Genomic DNA, 25186 nt, shown 5'->3' on the forward strand with positions numbered 1-25186 from the left:
CCAGGGAACTACCGCCCCATTAGCCTGACGAGCCTGGTCTGCAAGGCCATGGAACGTATCACCATGGAACTCATAAACAAAGACATTGGTAATCTCCAAACTCTGGACCTCAACCAGTACGGGTTAGTAAAAGGCAGATCATGTCTCCTAAACCTGATAGATTTCTTTGAAGCAGTCACCAAAGCCATAGATGAGGGTAAGGTGGTTCACACAGCCTATCTAGATCTCACCAAGGCTTTCGACACCACCACAAACTCTGGAATTATAGATAAACTCACTAAACTTGCCAACTGACCCACGGACAGAACCCACACTGTGAAAGTAGCAGACTCCAAATCCGACTTCAGACCAGTGAAAAGTGGAGTACCACAGGGTTCAGTCCTGAGTCCTCTCCTGTTTGGTATCTACTTCTCTGAAGTACAGGCTAACACAGAACGTCTTTGGCTAATGAAGTTTGCAGATGACTGCAAACTAGGAGCCATAATCGAAACTCCTAACGATGTGGACATCCTGCAAAAGGGCCTCACTGAGACAGATGCCTGGTGTCAAAGCCATGGCCTGAAGCGCAATGCCAAAAAGTGTGTTGTCATCCCCTTTGGTATAAACTCTGTACCACTGAACTACCACATAGGTAGTAGTCTACTTAACACCGAAAGTGTGATAAGAGACCTTGGGACACAGGTGGACAGTAGTCTCTCCTTTGATAATCACATCGCCACAGTGGTCAGGAAATCCTTCTACATGGCACACCTCATCACAAAAGGCTTCTCATCCAGAAAAAAAAAAGGTCATTGTTCCCCACTACTCATCACTCATTAGACCCATTATAGAGTACAACGTCCCTTTTGGTATGTACCTCACAAGACATCTACAACAACTGGAAAGGCCACAGAAATACCTCACAAAGAGGATTACTGGCCTCAAACAGATGCCCTACGCAGACCATCTCAAAAAAACTTCAGCTTTACTCTGTCACATATTGCCTACTCAGAGGCGATCTCTGCCTAACATACAAAGCTATGTCAAACCCAGAGCTGTTGGACATGCTCCACTTAAAGAAATCCCAACCCCTCCGAGCTACACGCTTTAGGGACCTAACACTTGTCACCACAATAAACAGAATATGCTGGAGGGATAGATTCCTGTCCCGGAGACTTCCCATATTCTGGAACAGACTACCTATCCATGTCAGACAGAGCTACGCATTAGCACTCTTCAAGAAAAATCTTGATGATTGGATGGGAAATAGGAAATTCACTCTGGGGATCACTTCTGTGGCTCTGCTTGACAGGGGCACAGGAAAATAATTTTCTTGGGTGGCGAAAGCCAGGGTACCTTTTTGGCTAGGCTTATATAGGCCCTAGGGACAATATGAACCTGTGTGCATCATGGCAACACATGCTGTGACAGGCTTATGCTTCATGACTGTAACACACAGTCCTCCCACTAGGTATCAGACCTACTTCCCACCCCCCTCCCTCAGCATGGGCTAACTGGCAGTATCTGCTAACTCTCTGACAGCTCCATTAGGTGCTTGAGCCACTGACCAAACTGGGATCACGTGAGCTGTACCCAGAATGTATCTGTCTGCCACGGAAGCTGGCAAAATTTCGGGGTAAGGTTACAGCTTGCTTTGGGGAAGACATTTCTAGCAGTATCTGTAATATTTTAGCTTCATCTTCCCATCCCCATTTGTTTTTCCTGAACTTTTTCAGAAATGTTGAGTGCCTCTTCACATGCTAATCCCTGTCCCTATCTGTTACGTAAGCTGTATCAGCATCAGTTAGTGTGGACCAATTATAAGTTATACGTTGTATTCATTTCTTCTTTCTCCTTCAAAAAAATTGGAAGTTTTATCTGTCATTTTCAACAAAATCTTTGAGGAGTTGAAAAATATATTAAAATTTGTATCTTCTTACAGAGATATTTAAATAAAGTGTGGTTGTTGTACAGAAAATGACGCTGAAGGCTTACACTTCTGAATACAATCTGTTTGTTTTGGCAATGAACACCAGTGACAATTTTGAATATTGCAAGAGGATTAAAATAGGAAGATTTAAGACATTAAAAGTGTTTTGATTCAAAAAAGCATCATAAACTTAAAAGAAAGAAGTTAAATCTGAAGGAAAAAGTGGGGTAAATGGAAAGAACCTAAAAGGAAAGTGCAGCATGTCTTCTACTTTGGAGGAGACACCAAAGTAAAGTTAAGGAAGAACACAAAAGTAAGGAAATTCAGAATGAAGAGAAAAAACTTCATAAGGACCTTTAACGTTTCTCTCACAGTAGTACAATAATGACTGCTCACTCAAAAAAGATAGGACCGGATTCATGATCATCTGTACGTTGTGGGTAAGTGGCACAATATGATAACGAAGGCTTAAATACGTGAAATACACACTAATTAAGCAATTCAACATGGCAGAGCTATTCAGGAACGTACACAACACATGTATCTGCAGAGTGCTCCCTTTTGGCTTCACTTCCAATACCTACTGGAATATAGCCTTGAGCACACAAAAAAAAAAAAAAAAAAGTTGAGGTAGCTGGTGCTGTCATTAACCTGTATGTGCAACAGGCTTTAATTCAAGATGTCTGCATGAACTCAATCAAAACTGCTGCTGCCAGACCTTGGCCACGAAGGAAAAGAGTGTTCAGGCCACAGCTGATTTATCATGGACTTTATGATACAGGGTGAGTAGTGATACCCTAGTGGAAATATGCAACCTCTGCTACCCTTACCTGAGGCGACAGGAAAATCATGGGCAGCCCATCCCTGTGGAAACCAAGGTATTTTTGTAGCATTACGTACACTAGCTACAGGTTTTTTTCAGAGACCCACAGGGGATATTTTAGGGTCGTCACAGGATTTGGCCTCAAAGATATTATATCAGTTTCTAAATACAATGCAACAACATGTTAGGTATCTCTTCTGGTTTCCATGTACCCCAGAAAAAGAGTAACAACCATGCAACAATTCTGTGCCATAGCACAGTTCCCTGAAATTTTGTGGGCCATAGACTGCACTCACATGGAAATAAAAGCGCCACCTGATGAACAGGGAAAATGGTATATCAACAAGAAAGGATACCACTCTAACTCACAGGTGGTCTGTAATACCCAAGAGATCATATACAGTGTGTGCATGTGCAGGTAACCCTGGCAATTTTCACAACTCACACACATGGCACTCTTGTGAGCTGTATGTAAGATTTGCTAGGGCTGACTTTCCAGAACGGCATCTAGTGGAGGATGTGTGTTATTTACTGAAACTTTGGCTCATGACACCCATGAGAAACTCACACAATCCCACTGAGCAAGGATATAACGATGCACATGCTCAAACTAGGAATATTATAGAGCATGTATACAACTATGTATGTGCTCAAACTGGAAATATTATAGAGTGCGTATTCGGCTTACTCAAATCAAGATTCTGATGTCTAGACAGATCTGGTGGTGCCCTGCAGTATAACCCAGGCACCTCGGCCAAAATACTCTGTGCCATGTTGCACAATATAATTGTCAGGAAACAAGTGCAACAAGGACATCAGGGCCAAGAACTGCAGTTTCCAGTACCACAAGCCGAGCCAGCAGTCACAGATGAGAAGTCTGAGGAAGAGCCAACAACCATGTATGATCCTGGCAAACGTAGGCATATAAAATATACTACAGTCCTGGCTAAGAGGTAGAGGATAGCACACACACACACACACACACACACACACACACACACACACACACACACACACACACACATACTCACTACTTAAGTGAAAACCTAGATGCTAAGCACGTACAAACATTAAAAGTGATGCTTGCAAAATTCTTAACCTTTTCTTACCCGTATAATGGTTGTGTTTTGTGAGCATCAGATTGAATCATCCCCCGAAGACGCAACTTGTACCAGCAGTATTAACCAAGGTGATGAACCTGCAAAAATAAGATGTATATCTGATTACTTTCATATGCACGTATTTCATATCAGTAAGATGAAACATGGCTGAACTGTAGAGGAATGTCAACAGCATTGAGAAGTGTGGCTTGCTAAAGGCATGCAAGTGTGAATGATTATTACTGCAGGAATAATTAAGTGTATCACATTCCTGCCACTTTGGTATATGCTTACTGAAGGTGTGTTAGGGAGAACAGAGCTAGCAGAAAGTCTGGGATTGCATTGATTGACATAGGAGATAACCTTTATAACAATTTTACAGTAGTACAGTTATGTACCACTTGTCTGGAAAATATCTCATGTCATACCCTTACATAAAGGTGGTCCCTCTACTGATGTAGATGTATCCAACTACAGACCCATAGCCATATTGTCACCACTTGCCAAAATCTTACAAAAATATATACAGAAGCAGATCTTAGACCACTTTCTGTCAAATACTCTATTATCTAATATACAACATGGCTTACGACCTAGGCATAGCACTAGTGCAGCTCTAATTAGCTTTACTAATACTGTAAATCAACTCAAAATCAAAAAACAACTAGTCTCTGCTACCTTCCTTGATATGTCAAAAGCATTTGACACTGTTATCTCATTAAATACTTCTCAATAAACTGGCTTTCTACCACTGCACCTCTGAAGCTCTAAGATGGTTTCTTAGCTACCTGTCAGATAGGAAAGAAGCCACCTTATGGGACAATAAACTCTCCCCCAGCTCCCTATATGTGTAGGAGTCCCACAAGGATCTATCCCTGGCCTAGTTTTATTCACAGTTTTTACCAATGACCTATACTCCTCAGCAAATCCAGCTTCAGTCATACAATATGCTGACGATACTTCCCTAATCTGCTCTACCCCCTCTATCAAGGGACTCCAAGAAAAAACTCAGGCAGCCATCCACAATATTGAAAACTACTTAACAGCCCATCAACTTATACTTGACCCCAATAAAACCAAGCTTATGGTCTTCTATAATACCTCAACAACAACCAACCACCTATCTCTGTTTCCTCCTCCAATGGCACAAAAATAGAACCCATTGAACATACAAAATGAATTGGTGTCACAATTGATAGTAGACTTAAGTTTGACAAACACCTTGGCCTAATAATTAAAAAGGTTCATGTCACACATCTGTAGAGCTAAATCATAGCTTTCTGACCATACCGGACTCTCAACAGCCAGAACTCATCTCTTATCTTCCCTGCTTTACTGTTCACAAATATTTACCAATCTTCAGAATCTGAACTGAATAGCCTTGAACCTTGCTATAATAATAGCCAAATTTGCCACTAATCAGTCTCAGGGATCTCACCATTGCACTGCCCTTCTCCAGCTGAACTCGTTAGAGATCCCTCGCCTGCTTACTGTGACTTAGCTACTAACTGCCCATACAGTCTTATACAAGCCTGACAACTGCCCAGCTCTATCTGACCTTGTCCAACCCTACAATAACCTAAAATCTCTTAGGTCTGCTAATAAAGTATTGTTAAAGGTTGACAAAACCCAGAACTCTCATGGCGTCTCCTTATACTTAAATATCATTGCCAAACACTGGAATTCTCTACCTCAGAATATCCTGTCCATCAATGATACACATTCATTTAAACAGTCCCTAAAGGAATATTTCACCAAACATAAGCTTTGCTCATGTTCTCCACCAGACTGAGTAATTTAACCCCTTACTGTCTAACTTCCTTCTCTTTGCTCATGTTCTCCACCAGGCTGAGTAATTTAACCCCTTACTGTCTAACTGCCTTCTCTTTGCTCATGTTCTCCACCAGGCTGAGTAATTTAACCCCTTACTGTCTAACTTCCTTCTCTCCACCACCCATTGCCAATATTTCTTGGCAATTAAGCCTTTTTAGTTTCAGTTTGTGATATTTTTATCCTGAAAAAAAATATAACCAGTATATATTTTTATGTCAGTATGAATAGTGTAAGCTTATTGTACAACCATTGCTATATGCTTTTAGATACAATATCAAGGGACTTGCATTTGAACTCCTATTGCAATTGTCATTTGTACAAATGTATAATTATGTAATCTTCCTTGGAGTTTATCTGCCCGGATCTCCACTGAAAATGGGCTTCTGGCCCAGTCGGACACTACCTGGTTATCAAATGCAAATAAATCGTGTTACTAAATGCATATAACCTAACTGTGCCTCTGAGTAAAATGTCTGTACATTATGTAAAGTACCCAACAGTTAATTATACAAACATATGTTGTCAAAGCAAATGCAGGTGACATTGCATTCAAGTTATAAAAACATAAAAAAAGAGTACTGCTCACAAAAGAAAGGGAAGAAAACATTGTAGTTTTGAAAAGAGTTATTATTGTGGCATATTAGCTTAATTGTTGCAAATATCCCATTGGGCTGTACTACTTCTACTGAGAAATTGCAAAGGACAAGTGTTAGAAAATGCTTATTTTGGAGCTTTGATACGAAGTGATACAGTGTCACAGCTTGGATTCTCTTCTTTGTATTGTGTATGTGTATATGGCAAACAGCAAAAATAATCTCAAATGTGTCATGGTAATACCATGGTTTCAAGGTGCTAGTTGTGTGAATTTAGTGATGTTTAATGTGCATGTTTTCATATTATAAGACAACAAAATGAGAACACATCATAAAGAGAAATCAGTTTTTTGGCTTCTTCCTTTGTGCACAGCGTGACGTTGTGCACTGGGGAGTGCTGTTGGTCACTAGAAGTGAACGAGAGTTATAAATTCAAAAATGTAATTTGGAATGCCATCGGTAGTGCAAATGAAACTGATGTCACGGCGCTGCCGTCAACACCCAAGCCAGTACCGAGGGAAGAATATGCAGTGGTAAGTTACCTAACTTATTTGGCACAGGATGTAAATGCATTGAACTGGGAGAAACAACAGAGGTAATACTGGATCCAAATCTAGACTAGATTAAGTATTGTCACTTTTTGTTGTTATGAAGTGCCTTACTCTGTGTGAAGAATGCTAAAGATTTTACACGTATTCCTTGTAAATTGCTGTTACAAATGTTTTGTTGGAATCTCAGTTATTGTTATTGATAACATTTGACATGCAAATGTTTCTAAAGTCTAAGAAAAGAAAATTAGTAATATGGTGACTGCGGAAATATGCATAAGATACCCCAAATAGTAATCATGGCAGTGATACATTTTCTTTCAAAGATTGTCATCATTACTTGTATATTCTGTGTCAAAAAATGAGCTAATGCAATCTGCTGTGTCCACTTTCTCAGTAATTAGCATTACTTAAATGCAATTTATGATGTAGCAAGCAGATGTTAAAAGGATGAATGTGTCAGGTTAATGCTGTAAGTGCCTTGTTCATTTCTACGTATACCCTTTAATTGGTTAATTTTTAGTTATACTTTTTCTTTAATTCTGCATTTGTAAGCTGCTTGGCAGTACACAACGGTTCATGTATGAAGGCAGAAAAAAATCAAAAATGTAATTTGAGCTGCCATTACTAGTGCAAATGAGGTTGGCGTTAGTGCACTGCCATTAGCTCTGTCGACAGTACTGAGTAAAGAAAATGCAGCAGTCAGTTAACGTTTCTGTGGCTTAACTTGTAATTGCAATGACTGTGGAAAAAGAGCACAAGTAATTCAGGGTTCAAATCCAGTTTACAGATAGTTTTACTGAAGAGGTCAAACTAAGTATTGTCACACATTTTTTATGAGGAACGTAACATTAAATACAAATAACATTACAAATATGAATTTTGCAACACAACTATCATTTATAATTGCTACATAACTTGACTATAATGTGTGTAAATGATGTTAAGCATAAGAATTATGATAATTCAAAATGCAGTTACACTGGTATAAAGTGCATAATATTTATTTAAAATTAGTATGACTCGTCACATATAACCCACCTCAATATGTATTTCTGAGGTCATGCAAAGCCTTTTACATAGAACTCCAGTAGCATAGGTAAAGATACACACGTGCAGGTGTCTCTTAAGTACATCTCCAGCATTCATGTTGAAATTTGTATACTTCAACCTAAGAATTAAAAAAGTAAGTTCTCCTGTGGCAAGCAATGTTTGCCATTTTATCCTTCTTTTTTCGCATGGGTTCAATTCCCAGGCCGTATTAGTCAGTCTTTGTATTGTGTATGTCTCAACAACCATTTATGTCCCAAATCATAATGTTTTCCTGTAAACAACAATGATTATAACAAAAATTTTAAAAGTATTTCATTATTTAACAGTGGAAGATTTGTAAATAGGGTGAGCATCACAAATGGACAAGTCTCACTGCTATATTCACACCTTTATTGTTTTTTGAAGGAATCATTCTCAGTGTCTCTGCCAAGCCATTTCTGTACTTTCAATTGCACAAAAGCAGCTGGCGAGGCTGTGCATTATTGCACAGAGGCTGGTATATGCGAAATCTGAATTGGGCACCAATTCAGACACATAGTTCTAGCGGTCTTTCAGAAGACATAGCAGGTGAAGGTGAGGATGGTGCTTTTTGTAGAGCCAATGAAGATGTGAAGAGGAGTCCAGGATCTCTGTGGCCCTTCTTGTCAAACACTGCAGTTGTAGGATTCTGCAGAGGAACTATACCAATCTCAGTACAAGGCTGAAGCTTGGAATGGCTTGGCCAAGGCTGTCTGCAGTACAGCTGGCATTCCACACACTGGGCAACAATGTCTTTACTATTATAATGACATGAAGAGCCACAAGATGAACCTCCTGAGCCAGTGAGAGGCTGAATTTAGGACTGCAAACATCCTTGAGTTGTTTAAGCATAATGACCTATTACCCGCTTTATTTGCCAGCAGATATATTTATTCACTATACTTCCAGTTTTGTATTGTCTTTTTGCTGTTCTGTATAGCTGCTGAAATGATTGCCTAGAAAAAAGAGGTCCATCAAGAGAGACAGGCTCACCTCATAGAAGCACTGGGTAAGTGTCCATTGGGTATGAATGCAAGCCAGATCTTACTTTTCAGGCTATCAGTCCATATCATCTTGAGTAGGCATACCAAGCTTTTTTATCAAGCAATATATGCCTCCGCCAGTAGCTCTTGAGGATTACATTAGGCAAGGAGTCCATCAGCTAAGCTGTGTGTGGGTTCAATTTCCAACAGCAGAAATGTTCTTTTATTACAGAATAGTATGTATAAATTATTTACGGTTAGATTAAATGACATTAAACACTGCATTTTTGTGAGTGGATTTATTTAGAATTCATATGCCCGATATGCCACTCAAATAACTGTTTCCATATTACTTATAATAGTATTTAGATTTATTTATTGTATGATAATATTAGTGCCAAAGGTGAACATATTTATGTGTCATATTTATTTGTGTTGAAATAATAATGCAAAATGGCACTGATGTTATCTGTTTTGTTTCCCCAACCCTATCTCTCTCTGTGTCTCTCTTTTTTAATAAACCTTGCTGCTGCAACATAAATATCCATCAGCACAGGGAGGTTGACTGGCCACTGGGGTTTGGCCTTCCAAAACCTCCACAGATGGCTGCAGAAACACCCAACATATTTGGGTTGCAACCTTTTAACATTGCCTTCACAACTCCTACACTGTCTGCACCAGCAGCTTGCACTGTCTGCTCCAACTGCATCAAGTTGCTTTCCCCCAGCTGCAGAAGCACTGGTACTCGCTGAGATTAGTACTGAAAGTAGCGATTTTATCACCTGTCAAGAGCTGAGAGGGCTGGTGGAAGATACCATGGAGAGGGGCTGAGGTGCCCGAATCAGCAGAGTAGAAAAGGTCCTATGTCAAATTGCAGATTTATTGCCATGTCCAGTATTGACCCAGGAAACTGAGACAGGACACAATGGTGACAGTTATGATGGTGAGAACTAGATTCTCACTGTGCTCAAGCTGGATGTGTGTGTGTGCACCTCCACTGTCCATCTTCAACCATGGTGTCCCCCAACTTTCTCTGTCCATCATCATCCATGTCTGTCTTGTATGTACTGTATGGCTGCACCTGCTGCCTAACCTTCCCTAACTACTTTACTCTCTTATTCCTAAGTAGCTTCCCCAACTGTCTTCTCGGTAACAAAAGGTGGGGGGGGGGGGGGGGGCAGCTGTCCACATAAAAATTACACCCCATAAATAGCTCTCCACTTTGCCTATGTATCCGCTTGACACACTTTATTTGGTCCAATTGGCCAAACAATGTTTTTATGTTGTCACCCATCCCTGTTATGGTGAGTATACAGTTCTTCAAATTCTGGTTAAAATTCTGTCTGTATTTATGTAGTGAAGAAATATCATCCCCTTTTTCACACATGTAATCTGGTCAAAAAATGTAATCACACACACAGCACACATGGTCAGAAATAGCCAACACATGGCATCGCACACCAATACTGAGTGATGGTAAATGGCATTTTATTCCTATGGCAAAAATTGGTTACTTTTTGCCATCACTGGCACTAGTCCAGTTATCTTCATGCAAATTTGGTTAACTCCACTGCACTTTACAAATACTGACTGAAGACACTATTGTGCAACATTTACTCTATTATTTATTAGTCTGCTGGACGTAATGTATAGCTAATAAGATGTTACAATGAAGCAATAACCAATTAGTAGGTGTGGATATATGAGGATTTACCCATGACTGGCATGTTTTGATCATGAGGGTGAAGCCCAAGTGATTAAACAAAGACAACCGTGGATAAGTCCTCATATACCCATACCCACAAGTCAGTTATTGCTATTACATAATGACATAATTGCTTATCTTTCTTAAATAATGTCTTTGTATAATGGCGCAGTAGTGTTCCTCTGCATTGTTTCCTGTTCTTCCACATTTTTTGATGTTCTGAGCATGCATATGGGACTTATGTTCCAATGATTGCACATTGCACCAGTGCTGTTGAATAGAAGCAATGGAGAAAAAAGAATCTCCATTGCTTTTTTTTACTATAAAATCCAGACTGTTTAGAGGAGTATGCCGAGATAGGACAGAAATGCAAGGAAAATTAGGTATGTTTCTATGTCCTTAGTTTTGTAGAGCTTGCCTGATTTTTCTTGTATTTTATCTTGTCTCTGTTAACATACCTCTCAACCTCTTAGCTCAAGAAATGTGGGAAAAGCCTTATATAACGGGGAAGAGGGGCTTCAAAATAGGGACAGATTGTAAATGTTGCTTTTATAAACTTACAAAAGCTGATAGAATAAGAAGATTAGTGTTAGCATGCATTGTCTGAAGGCAATAAAGTCTGAAATTCAAATACATGTCATTATTTAATTACTTTACTCCTCAGTGATTTGTCAAAAAAACACAAATTGTATGAGGAACAGATGAAAAATATGGTGCAAAAATCTAGACATTCTGTGAATATCTGGACATTGAAAGGTGCGCCTCCATAGCTTGTATCAATAGCAAACAGTTTGGCTGCTCAATGGTACTTTGGAGGCTGGACTTTTTTTATTGGTATAGGCTTAATTTGCAACAGGTGCCCTGGTTGGTCTGTCCAATCAGCATGCACGTTTTTCAATAATGACTCATCTTTGTATAATTGTCATTATTGTGATGAAGCCCAATGTCTACATTCTTCCTTGCTTCCATCTTTTCTCACTCTCCCTTCATATAAGTGATTTTAACTTTGTTAGCGATGAGTCCCTATGGGGTGTGTTGAGATAATTGAGATGACTGTAGACTGCTTTTTGCATAATGTCAAAAGTTTGAAGAAGAAGTATGTCAGAATGAATGTTTTGTATATGACCATTGTGTGTGTAACTGTTAGCTACGTGCGTTATTAACCCACCGTTATCCTGCTTCTGTAACTGGGAACACTTTATTGTACAGAACATGATAGAATAATTGTGATGACAAACCTAAGAGTAACACACCACAAAGATGGACAGAAATGGTCCATAACCAAAAATGCTGTGTCTCCCTCTTTCTATCTCTCATGGTTCAGCACTAAGCTAACTACCCTTGTGAGCTATTTTAAGCCTAGCCAATTATCCCTTGTGAGACTCAAGCCCTGCACCTTGTGTTTGTAAGGCAAACACCTTAGCCATTGAGCCACACTCCCAACTTTTCTGTGTTTTCACAGTTTGTCCTCAGAATGTGTGCAATGCCTGGCACTAAGCAGCAATAGTAACTGATGGTAAATGGCAGTTCATGGCTTATAGCAAAAACTTGAGTTTTTGCCTTCAGCCGCATTAGTGTGCTGCCCCTCGCACAGCTGTGCTTAGCCTCACAGCATTATGGAAACACATGCTGATAGCACTATGAGCAGACATTTATAAACATATATTGAACATGCCATAGAGATGAGTTTACACCATATGGGATGTTAACAACTGTAACTAGAGTTATGAAGTATGCTGCCTACAAACTTCCTTGCTTCATACTGTTGCCATGGTCTGGGATTCCACCACCATTAGCAGGCTCAATCACTTACTTACGTGTTTCATAATCATTCACAAAATGGTCATACTTTCCCAAAAAGAAAAGCAAGACTTTAGATGCAATCAAGGCTTTATATGTTAACAAGCATAATACACTAGGCACATGTGGAAATCAGTGATACTATACACACATAATGGGACAGGATAAATTGTGTTGCTTTTATATGCATGTTCTGAACTCTATGAATTATGACACCTACATGTTTGTTATCGTGTATTGACTGTATTAGGCAGTGATGTCACACAGACACATACAGTTGCATAGGAAGCAATACAGCATGCCCCATATACATGGACAGTCACCAGATATGAGTGCTGTGTAAGTACACAACTGTACCATCCATATAATGAGTAATGCACTGTAATTATTATGATAAATGTGTAAATCATGACACATAAATCATTAACAGAACACACATTCTGAACTTGATCAGAATCAGAACTGATCATAGGATTGTTTCTGTTGATTTATAGGATCATAGGATCATTTCTATTTCTGTACTGCTTATTTGTGTGAAGGTTGGCATGGAGCACCATAGACTAATGTTAATTCCCATTCGAAGTTCAGAACCTCAAAATAATAATTACACATGTGCTAATACTTTGCCATCAGTTTCACAAATCAGCTTGTCAGCAGTGCACTTCAGTGAGAGGTTTTGCAAATAAATTATTAATCCTAGTGGCTTGTATTACTTCTGCACGTTGCAATGGACTGTTGTACTCAAGATATGTGGAGTTAAAAAAAAAAAAAATATATATATATATATATATATATATATATATATATATATATATATATACATACACACACACACACACACACACACACACACATATGTGTGTGTGTGTGTGTGTGTGTGTGTGTGTGTGTGTATGTATATGCACATTGCATGGCTCTCCAAGTTACGCTTTGAAATCGGAGAGAAGATAGGCTTGTTAAGCACCTGTCTGATATAAGCAAGGTGCTTATCAGGCTTTTGCTAAGCGCCCATCAGCACTAGTAATCACTAATCTCATCCTAGACCATTGTACTCAGTGACAGAAGAGTGTGAGGAAGTTAATAAAACACTTCATTTGAATTTTTGCTAGCCTGAATAAAATGTTTACTGCCTTTCCGATAATTATCTTTGGTGGCCACAGCCGCTGTCTGTGCTATATGCTGCAGTTGGTGTGTTTCCAAGCTGTAAAACACTTGCTGAACTTTTTTTTTCTTTCTAAGTTTTGTAGAACATGAGAGCAGGTAAGTCTGCATGCACTACAAAGAATTATAATGGGGTCCCTCCAGTCATAATCTGGTTGTGTGTTCTCGACATGAATATCAAGATTCACCTCTCAAACCTCACTCTTGACTACATACATAATGTGTAGACTTAACAGCTTTCCCATTACTTTTTAGAATTTTGCTATATATGATATCTGAAAGGCAAAAATAATTAGAATATGTAGTTCCTCTCAAGGAATCTTTATCTTTTTAGACATTGAGTTGCCTTGGTATAAATACAGTGTACCACCGAAGGAGGGGGCAGTATTGACAGAAACCCCGTGTGAAATACAAAGAGAGTTTTTTTGTATTTGCTTACAGCTGGAAAGGCATACATTTACTGAGGCAGTCATAATAAAAATGTGATTACAAATTCAGGCTTTTTAAATAAATATGGAGCATTTAGTATGAAGTAAAATTAATTAATCTTTGAAGTGCGTTGCATATAGTCTTCTTTAGCCTGATGAAATCTTATTTTGTGGGAGTGAAGATTCTCTTTGGAAACAAAACCATTAAAAGAGCAGACAGCAGTTCTGTATCCCTGAGTGTTCCAGACAGAGGTATATGGAACTGTGTTAAACACTGTCAGCTGCTGCTTCCTACACAGGTTATCAGTAATTATGATGCATAGTAACATGCCATGCCTTTCAAAGCCATATTATGTTACCATGATTGTCATCTGCTGCTTCCTACACAGGTTATCAGTAAATGTTAAGTTGTCATTCTCGCCTTCATTCTTGCTGAATGGGTTCAGAGCCGATCCTCGGCTCCGACTCGGCCTATACTATAGCTCGAGAGCTATTTTTACCGGCTCGAGGCAGCCCTATATCCCACAATACCATGCGCTAACTCCCCAGATCTCGTTTGCCGCTTCGCTGCGTGGTTGCATTTTTTACCGGTTCAGGTCAGTAAAGAAATTTTTTCAGTAAATCTTCGAATTTGGGATAGTTTATAGTTTAGCCCCTTACATTACTTCCCTTTCGATTTAGTTTTACTTATTAGTGATATTTCGTTAAGCCCTACTCACCCCTTTAGCTAATTTTTATAATCTGGCCTACGGGCTTTAGTTTTTGTTTACCCCCCCCCCCCTGTTTAGTGTGTGTGTTGTGGTCTTAGTCAGCCCCCTTAACTCCCCCTTAGGTGTAAGCGAGTGAGTGTGTGTGCTGACTGTATTACTGTCCTTAGGGCAATGTCCAAAGACGCTAAGGTCTCGGGATTCAAGAAGTGTGACTCGTGCTGTCAGAAAATGTCTCTGACAGACGGTCACATTTCTTGCGTCTACTGTTTGGGGCCTTTGCACCTGCAGGACTCTTGTTCCGTCTGTCACGGATTTAGTTCAAGAGTCCTGCAGGAGCGTCGTAATAAACGTATTTTGAGGGGCTTATTGAAGTCCGATGACTCCCCGTCCAAGTCTGGCTCGGGGAAGTCATCTAAGCCCGCCAAACCCTCGGCTCCAGTTTCTGAGTCAAGGGCTGGCGAATCTGACATTGCTCCGACATCGGCTCCAGTCGGAGCCGATACGAGCAAGACCGTATCCGCTCCGAAACCTGTATCGGAGCCGACTTCAGCGTGCAAGCGCTCTAGATCTCCATCACTAGAGTCCGTCCAATCGGCTCCAAGATCGCCTCTCCTATCGGAGCGGAGTCATAGGACTCATTCCTCCAGGTCGTCTAGGCTGTCCGACCACGATATTGAGAGGGTGGTCAGTAGACTCATAAAATCTCAGGCACTGCCCCAAATGCTTCAAAGCCCGTCTCACTAGACTGTGGCTCCCTCGTTACCGCCTTCGATTCCTCCTCCGACTCTCCAGTCGAGTTCGGAGCCAGAGTTTGTCGGAACCGTAACCTTGCCCACGTCGGAGCCGATACTTCCACCTTCGGCTCCGGCGTCGTTGGCTCCGACCTCTTCATTGGTACCGTCTGTGGAGAGGTCCGGGTGCCGAGACTCCATTGTCGGCTCCGAGGGGGCGAGTGGCATCGGACCCTTGTCCGACCCCACTCTCCCTTTCGGAGCGTCGGCTCTGGTTAGTTCGGCCCCGACATCATTTTCGGAGCCTTCTCTGTCGGTGCCGGGGGCGGTTCGGGTGTCTTCGGAGCCGGGACTGTCTTCGGTGCATGATAGGGTGGCTTTCGAGGTGATGAGGAGCGTGCCGGATCCAGTGTCTGCTCCAAGGTTGGGTTCTTCAGCTCCTCCCTCTACAGTGCCTGTTACGGTCTCTGGCCATCCTCCTGCAACTGATAGCAGAGATCCAAAGTGCAGGGTACCCACTTTGGGTGTCTCTTCCTCCTCCGAGGCCTCCCCTGAAGCTTCAGGGGAACCCCCTAGGAAAAAAAAGTGCAAGAGGAAGCACGTAGACTCCCCTGAGTCTCTCACTTCGGACACCGACTTGGATGAGTCGGAGGGTTCCCCGAGATCCCCCTCTGAGGATGTCTCCTTTTCAGACATCCTAGAGATCCTGAAACAGAGGGGGAATTGGTCCACCCTTAAACCCTTCGAGGACGAGTCGGTTTACCTTGACGCTTTTGGGTCTCGCCCTTCCACCTCCTGGGTGTCTCCTCCTTTCGACCCACTGATGGAAGTAGTGGTCAGAAAGGCATGGGCATCTCCTGACTCAATGGAACCTACCCCTAGGAGACCCTCTAAATTTATTTCTGCTCCGGAGGACAAACCATTTCTAACCAAAGGTGTCTCGGTAGATGCTATGGTGGTAGCAGCCGCCACTAAGAAGGGATTAGCTGATCCTTCTGTACTTGTTCATCCTCCTAACAAAGAGTCTAGGACCATGGACAGGTATGGCAAGCGGACATTTGCTTCAGCTACCTTTGCCATGCGATCGCTGAACTATTTATGTCATTTCACCCGCCTTCAGAGAGATTTGCTCAAAGAACTGGGTGAAACCATACAGGATCCTTCTGCTGCGGGGTAGCAGGATAAGATTAACTCCCAGCTGGCTACCCTGAATTCCATTGCCAACTCCTCCATGCGGCTTATCTCCTATGCAGCCGATGGAGCGAGTAGGGCCGCAGGCACAGGTGTTGCTTTGAGACGTCACGCCTGGATGCGACTTTGTAATTTTGCTGATCCCTTCAAGGCGTCCTTCACCGACACCCCTTTTGATGGTTCAGAGTTGTTTGGACCTCAGGTGAAGAACACCCTCACCAGGTGCGAGCAAGATGGTAAGACTCTCTCTGCCGTGGGAGTCCACTTTTCCACACCATCTAGACCTTACCCTAAAGGTCAGAAGGGTGGAAAGATGTGGTTCCGCAAACCACAGGGAGTCGCTCCAGTCGCACGTGGTGAACTTCCCCCCAGAGGCAGAGGGGGGAATAATAATAGACGTCGCCCCAGGGGCAGAGGGGGTCCACAGAACCAGGGTTCCAGGGAATCCTTCCCTGGCCAACCCTTTCAGCATCCCTGAGACGCTGCCCGACTGTCCACCTTCGGAGGCAGTTGGGGAAAGATTATCTCTGTACCCGGAAGCCTGGCAATCCCTTTCTCAGGACAATTGGGTACAGTTGATTATATCCGAGGGTTACAAAATCCCCTTCATCTCCCCTCTGATCCATTCGCCAAGACCCATCCCTAACGTACCACCCGGACAAAGGGGTCAGGCACAGCTAGAAATAAAAAAGCTGTTAGAAAAAAGAGTCATCCAGGCAGTCCCGGCAGACCAGCTAGGATCCGGAATCTACTCCAGGTTCTTTTTGGTACCAAAAAAGACAGGAGACTGGAGACCCATTTTGGACCTCAGCAGACTGAACAAGTCTGTGCAGAAGACAAAATTTCGGATGGTAACACTGCAGTCCATTCTACCCTTTTTGGGCAGAGACAACTGGATGTGCTCGTTAGACCTTCAGGATGCGTACTATCATATAAAGATACACAGGCGCTCCAGAAGGTTTCTCCGCTTCCGGCTGGGAGCCAGTCATTACCAATTCAGAGCCCTGCCCTTTGGTCTCACCACAGCCCCCCCGGGTGTTCACCAAATGTTTGGCAGTGGTCACGGCTCACCTGAGACAAAAAAGATTCCAGGTGTTTCCATATTTAGATGACTGGCTCATTACTGCTACCACCAAACAACATCTTATAATAGACAGGGATTACACCATTCACATTTGCAACAAACTAGGTATTTCCATAAATTTTGCAAAATCCTCTTTGTCGCCCTGTCAATCTATAAACTTTATAGGCGCCGTACTAAACACCAGAGAAATGTCTGCAACATTACCACCTCAGAGAGTGACAGACATACGGCAGAATGTTCAGTTACTGTTTCAGTCCAACAGAATTCAAGTCAAGTTAGTACTGAAAACGTTAGGCTTCATGACAGCGGCGATCCTTCTCCTTCCCTTAGCTCGCTTCCACATGAGAATTCTCCAGTGGATGCTTTTTTCTCAGTGGTCCTTTCAACAACTCCCAATGACTCACAACATCCTGATAACCCCATCTTGCAAGAGACACCTCTCCTGGTGGATGGTCTCCCCTCAACTTCTTCAGGGCAGACCCTTTGTTCTCCCCCTCCAGTTGCCACGGTGACAACGGATGCCTCCCTGATTGGGTGGGGGAGCATTATCAGGGCAGGACTGTCCGGGGCACATGGCAACAATTAGAATGCCACCTGCACATAAATGTCCTGGAGATGAGAGCAGTGCTTTTATCGTTGCAAGCCCTTCAGGACTCTCTTCCCACCGGGACTATAGCAATTCAAACAGACAATATGTCTGTAGTGTGGTACATAAACAAGCAGGGCGGAACAAAGTCCTACCCCCTATGTCGAGAAGCACTCAGACTTTGGCAGTGGGCGATCTCCTCTCAACAGTTTCTGATAGCAACGCACATCCCCGGGAGGTCCAACGTCATTGCGGACAGACTGAGCAGAACAATTCTCATGCCTCACGAGTGGTCTCTAAATCTAGAGGTAGCAGAGAGAATTTTTCAGAAGTGGGGCCAGCCTTGCTGCGACCTTTTCGCAACACCTCAAAACAGCAAGTGCCTCGACTTCTTCACACTCTTCCCTCTACCAGGCCATCCCCCCAGAGACGCTCTAGTCCACGATTGGCCTCGGGGTCTTCTATACGCATTCCCCCCCTTCCCGCTGATTCCGCAATTAATTCAGAAAGCAACCGCATTGAGATCCAAAATGATCCTCATTGCCCCTTATTGGCCTCGACAAGTATGGTTTCCGTTCCTGCACCGTCATCTACTGGAACAGCCCTGGCATCTGGAACCCCTCCCAGACCTTTTGACCCATCTAACGGGCAAGCTGCACCAGTCTCTTCGTTCCCTCAACCTCACAGCTTGGTTGCTCCACTTCCATCCATAGCCAGGCTTCCCTTTATTTCTCTTCCTGTCCGTGATATCATTCTTGCTTCCCATAAGTCCAATATTAGGAAGACTTATGCGAGCAAATGGAAGCGTTTTTCATTCTGGGCAGAAGCTAGGTCCTTGGATCCTTTTAATGCCCCAATTCATAAAGTTCTAGATTTTCTGGCGGAGCTTTTTCATTCAGGATCATCATCGGCCACTATCAGACTACAACTGGCGGCCATTGCCAATTTTCATGTGGGGCTATCGGAAACAAATATTATGTCCCACAAACTCTGTAAAGCTTTCCTCAAGGGCGTATTTTTGCTCAGACCTCCCGTTAAGGATCCTCCTCCACAATGGGATTTAAATTTAGTTCTAACATCATTAATTCTCTCTCCCTTTGAACCTGCAGCGTCTTGCTCATTCAAACTTCTCTCTTGGAAAACTCTGTTTTTGGTGGCTATAACATCTGCCAGAAGGGTATCGGAACTCCAGGCATTGTCTGTCTGTCCCCCTTATTTGGTTTTTCATAAAGACAGGGTAACTCTCAGAACGAATCCTTCCTTTCTACCGAAAGTTTCTTCTGAATCAAATCTGATCCACACTATGACTTGCCTGTGTTCTTCCCAGATTATTCAAACAGGGCTGAACAGAAATTACATTCCTTGGATGTTCATCGCCAGCTGCGGTATTACCTAGACAGGACAAAACAATTCAGAAAGTCAGACCAGCTCTTTCTCTCTTATGCTGAAGGAAAGAAAGGACTCCCAGTATCAAAGGTAACTCTTTCCAGATGGTTGACATCCATCATTACCTTTGTCTACCAGTTGAGACACAAACAACTCCCGTCTAGACCTAAGGCTCATTCAACTAGGGCACTATCAACCTCAGCAGCCTTTCAAGCAAGGTTACCATTAGATGCCATTTGTGCAGCTGCTACATGGGCTTCTCAACATACTTTTATTACCCATTACAAACATGATATAGCCTCCAGAAATAGAGCTGACTTTGGTTCCACCGTACTCAGGAGTCTGTTCCGTTGAGCCACCCAGGACCAAGGTGCTAGGGACGCTGTCCCATCCAGCAAGAATGAAGGCGAGAATGACAACATTAAGAAGTTATGTACCTACCATAACGTTCCATGTTAGTTGTCTTCTTCTCGCCTTCTTTCTTGCGTCCCTCCCACCTGCCCCCTAGCCTGGACAGACTTGAAGGTCTCTGAGTCCTTCTCTTTCATATTATACAGTCCTTTACGGTTACCCCGTATCATTAGTGTTACCAGCAGGGAGACCGTATTTGGTAATAATAATAATAATAAATTTATACTATGTGTTAGCTGCCAACGAGATCTGGGGAGTTAGCGCATGGTATTGTGGGATATAGGGCTGCCTCGAGCCGGTAAAAATAGCTCTCGAGCTATAGTATAGGCCGAGTCGGAGCCGAGGATCGGCTCCGAACCCATCCAGCAAGAAAGAAGGCGAGAAGAAGACAACTAACATGGAACGTTATGGTAGGTACATAACTTCTTATTATGATACATAGTAACATGCCATGCCTTTCAAAGCCATATTATGTTACCATGATTGTCATCTGCTGCTTCCTACACAGGTTATCAGTAATTATGATACATAGTAACATGCCATGCCTTTCAAAGCCATATTATGTTACCATGAGTGTCATCTTCTGCTTCGTACACAGGTTATCAGTAATTATGATACATAGTAACATGCCATGCCTTTCAAAGCCATATTATGTTACCATGATTGTCATCTGCTGCTTCGTACACAGGTTATCAGTAATTATGATACATAGTAACATGCCATGCCTTTCAAAGCCATATTATGTTACCATGATTGTCATCTGTTGCTTCCTACACAGGTTATCAGTAATTATGATACATAGTAACATGCCATGCCTTTCAAAGCCATATTATGTTACCATGAGTGTCATCTTCTGCTTCGTACACAGGTTATCAGTAATTATGATAAATAGTAACATGCCATGCCTTTCAAAGCCATATTATGTTACCATGATTGTCATCTGCTGCTTCCTACATAGGTTATCAGTAATTATGATACATAGTAACATGCCATGCCTTTCAAAGCCATATTATGTTACCATGAGTGTCATCTTCTGCTTCGTACACAGGTTATCAGTAATTATGATAAATAGTAACATGCCATGCCTTTCAAAGCCATATTATGTTACCATGATTGTCATCTGCTGCTTCCTACACAGGTTATCAGTAATTATGATACATAGTAACATGCCATGCCTTTCAAAGCCATATTATGTTACCATGATTGTCATCTGTTGCTTCCTACACAGGTTATCAGTAATTATGATACATAGTAACATGCCATGCCTTTCAAAGCCATATTATGTTACCATGAGTGTCATCTTCTGCTTCCTACACAGGTTATCAGTAATTATGACACATAGTAACATGTCATGCCTTTCAAAGCCATATTATGTTACCATGTGTAGCGTGGGAAGGTAGGTTGTGCACTAACTAGTAGCGTGGCAACCTTCCCATCTGGACCCATACAGGGCTCAGTTTTAATTAGTTCTGGGTAATTAAAAAGACATTAACTGTACTAATTAAAATATATTTGCCACAGTCAGTTACCTTGTTCGTGGGCAGCTTGGATAAGTGCAGGTGAGACCAGTTTGATTAATTTCTTTTGGTGTAATATGCATGCAATTTTGCATTTCAGTGAAATGAAATGTAGTTGGTTGTTGCATTTGAAAGAAATCCATTGGGTGAATGTTGTAGATGTAGTATTTGTATGTCAGTGACATTAATATCAAAGGTGGAGCTTGTATTGTGGGTAAGTACTGCTATTTGGTTTTGTTTCTCATTAGGGTTATACTCAGGTTTTGATTTAGTGTTGAATTAGCTTTAGGGTTTGGTTACATTAGGTTTCGAGTTGGGGATAAATTTAAGGTTTGGCTTGGGGATATTGAGAGCATAGAGTTTGTGTCCTTTATGTTGAGTGTGGGAGGCTTTGCCTGTTGTAAGAAATATATTGTACATAGTTTTGACTTTTGTATTGTGCCTTTCAGTGACTTTTTTTTTTGCTTTCTGTTTTATATTATTTGGATTCATTTATGTTATAAAATTATTTTTGCTGGTTTTATTTTCAGTGAGATATGGTAGACCCCTTAAACTAATTTAAAATCGGGTATTTATGTGTAAATGTACATGTGCATATGTGTGTTATATAAAGAGGGAGAGAGAGATAGATATAAGGCTAAGTCTAAACATTTTAGGTATGATTTGTTAAATTAAATATTATAAAATTAATTATTTTATAAATTAAAAACTGTAGTAAAAATTAATAATTTTGCTACACAGTACAGTACACTGGTATCAAGTGCTAAAAACATTGGACCACCAGTAAAAAGTTAACTTACAAAGCTGTAAGTGAGCTATTTCTTCTGTATCATAAATATCTGCTTTATCTATGCATTTCTTGCAAGCTGTACTCCTCTGGTAATGGCTGCTAGATATTCTTAGGGCCTTTTATTTAATTAAGTTTACTAGACTATTTAATTTATGTGGTCAACCCATACATTTTCTGTTCCTGTAGATTCAGCATTATGACATCACTACTGTATTTTTAATGGCCAGAATCATTTTTGCATAGAAAGGCATTTCATTTTAGCAGATTGTTGAATATTCTGTTTTTATGATTTCAGCTTTCTTATTTTGATTGATAGCTGCATGGTATGTATTACAATTCTTTTGAAAGATGTTAAGGTATCATTAATGGCGCCATACAAATAAAGTTCTAGTTGCTGGTTGATAACCTTCTACTTTCTGCTCATTTGAGTCCTGTCACTCACCAGGATGGGTCAGTGATGGCTTTGATCTTGAATTTCTTGCACGAACAAAAGCAGGAGCACGTAAGACTGCGATAGGCTTTTTAGCTTCATTATACTGGTTTCCATAATTCTAATTTTCTGACCATAACCAAGAAACTGTTTATGCAAACCAAGTGTTTTGTTGTGATACTAATAACAATATGCAGCTGTTTTGTATGGTACTTTAACACAGTGTGTTAATCCCTTAAGTTGTAAATGATCATAATCTAATAGTTCTATGTTAGATTCAGTTGTGTATCTCTGAGGAAGTTTTTTAACGACAATGTGCATCTCAGTCGCTCCTTAAAAGAAGCAAATGTAGAAAGTGACCTTAGATGGTTAAACAAATACAAATAAAAAACATTTATTGACACCCCCATAGATACAGTGAAGCAGGACTTGTACTCTTAGGCACTGCATAAGTTACAGTTTACAGGTGCATTTTCAGTTACTGCTCTGTTTTTCCATTGGATTCCACAGATTATTTCAGTTCTTAAAATCAACAATGCCAACAGCTGACAAGCATTTTTCTGGTCAACAGCACTGTCTGTCTCATCTTGTTTCCATTTCACCCACTTCAAATATCGGTTTCCCCAGTTTCTCCTTTGTATGCTCAAATGGATTGATTCATTACCACCAAGGCCACACGTGTTCCGTGTCTCTTCTTAGCAGACCCTTGCATGTATATCAAATGTGGTTAGATGAAAGAACAAAACATAAGCAAGATGTTTGAAAGGCGGATATCATGTGATAAAACATATAAGATTAAAAGCATAGTAATGATTAGGGATGAACAATGTTTATGATATAATATAATTAGATTTCACTTTATTAAGCCTACTAATATCAGTGCCTTTTAATTTACAGGCTGTATAATGAAGTTACAGGTGAAGGCAAGGAAAAGACGGTGAGTGATACATACCAAAAACTGAAGATATGTGCATTACAGATTAGAATATTAATTTTATATTAATTTGCATTAAAAAATGTAATCAAGCAGCATTGCACTGTTAGTCTGCCCAATACCGTTCCTTTCTCCTTTAAAGGGTATGTTCAGATTCAGATTGTTTATGATATGCAATAGTGAGATTTCAAGATTTATTTTGTGAAATGATAAGTGTGACGTTCAAAACGTCTTGTGCTTCGCTACAAGGGTTACATTAAACAGAGTATGCCCTGTATATCTTCCCGTTAATCTTTTCTGTAAAGACCTCCACCCTTCAAAATGCTATCAACAAAATCTGCCCTTTTGTGTCAGTAGATCTTATGAGATGCCATTGACTGTTATTCTGCAAAAGTCAAACCGTCTTCCCATTACTGAACAATGAACTGCTTATTCCTATTTAATTGAATTTAATCTATGCATATGTCCTTCCACCAACTCACTATCCTCAAAGTTATCTGTGACTAAAGAATAAATGTAACCATGCTCTGCCTCCAAAACGATCTTCATAGGGGACATATGTTGAGAGGAACGAGTTGTGCACATTTGGTGCAACCTGTTAAAACAGTCTTACTGTGGAAGTAAGACACCACAAGCACTATAAGCCTTCTAAAGTGAGCTTAGTGACTGTTGTAACAGCTTATAAATCAAACTGCTTTAGAAATATTTTGGCTAGGTCTGAAAGGGGTTCCAGCACTCAGGGAGGGTGTATCAGATGAGGTTCTAGAAAATGGAAACGTAACTGTTGAGACCAGAAGGGAGGGGGTGATGAATATTATTTTTTCCTGGCCCCAAATCACTTTCTGAAGGAATTTTGGTAATAGGGGAAAAGGTAGGAAAGTGTACAAGAGACCTGGCGGTCAAGTGTGGGTCAGCATCCTTTAGTGATTCTGTTTCCTGGTGGGGATCAGGGCAAAGTAGCTGCTACACTTGGTATTAAGAGAGGTAGTAGAAATGACCACAACAAGGTTGGCCTCAGAGGCTGAATATCTCTGTAGCCACATTTTGATAAATTCAGTCCGCTTGTAAGGCAGAAGAATGGCCCCGTTAAGTTTGTCTTCTAAAGCATTAGATTCCCTGGGATATGCACAGCCACATGAAAATGCTGGAAAGACACAGCCCACTGCCACACCCTCATAACTTCCCAATACAACAGGTATGAGTGTGTTTCCCCTTGTTTGTTGATGTACCAGACTACTGACATATTGTCCCAATGAACTGAGATTACACCCCTTGAGATGGAGTCCTGAACACCTGTAATGCTGGGTAGACTCGCCTCATCTTCAGCACATTGATGTGAAGCTTGGCCTTTGAAAAAGCACATGTTCCATGGACTAACTTCCTTTGAAAATGCCACCCCATCCCCACCTCAGGAGAGAAACATCCATGATAACCACAAACATTGGAGGCAGAAAAATAAAGG

The 25186-nt window shown here is 41.2% G+C and overlaps 1 protein-coding gene across 1 annotated transcript in view; it reads left to right on the forward strand.

Annotated features, from left to right (window-relative positions):
- LOC122802455 overlaps positions 1-25186 on the forward strand; it is a 707224-nt gene that overhangs the window by 406581 nt on the left and 275457 nt on the right. Inside the window, exon 6 of the mRNA XM_044072076.1 lies at positions 23688-23727. Within this exon, the coding sequence (XP_043928011.1) occupies positions 23688-23727 (40 nt within the window). The remainder of the gene's footprint in view (positions 1-23687; positions 23728-25186) is intronic.

This window comes from Protopterus annectens, chromosome 5.part0 (genome assembly GCF_019279795.1).
Source record: "Protopterus annectens isolate FY-2018-M chromosome 5.part0, PAN1.0, whole genome shotgun sequence".
Classification (NCBI taxonomy): domain Eukaryota; kingdom Metazoa; phylum Chordata; order Ceratodontiformes; family Protopteridae; genus Protopterus; species Protopterus annectens.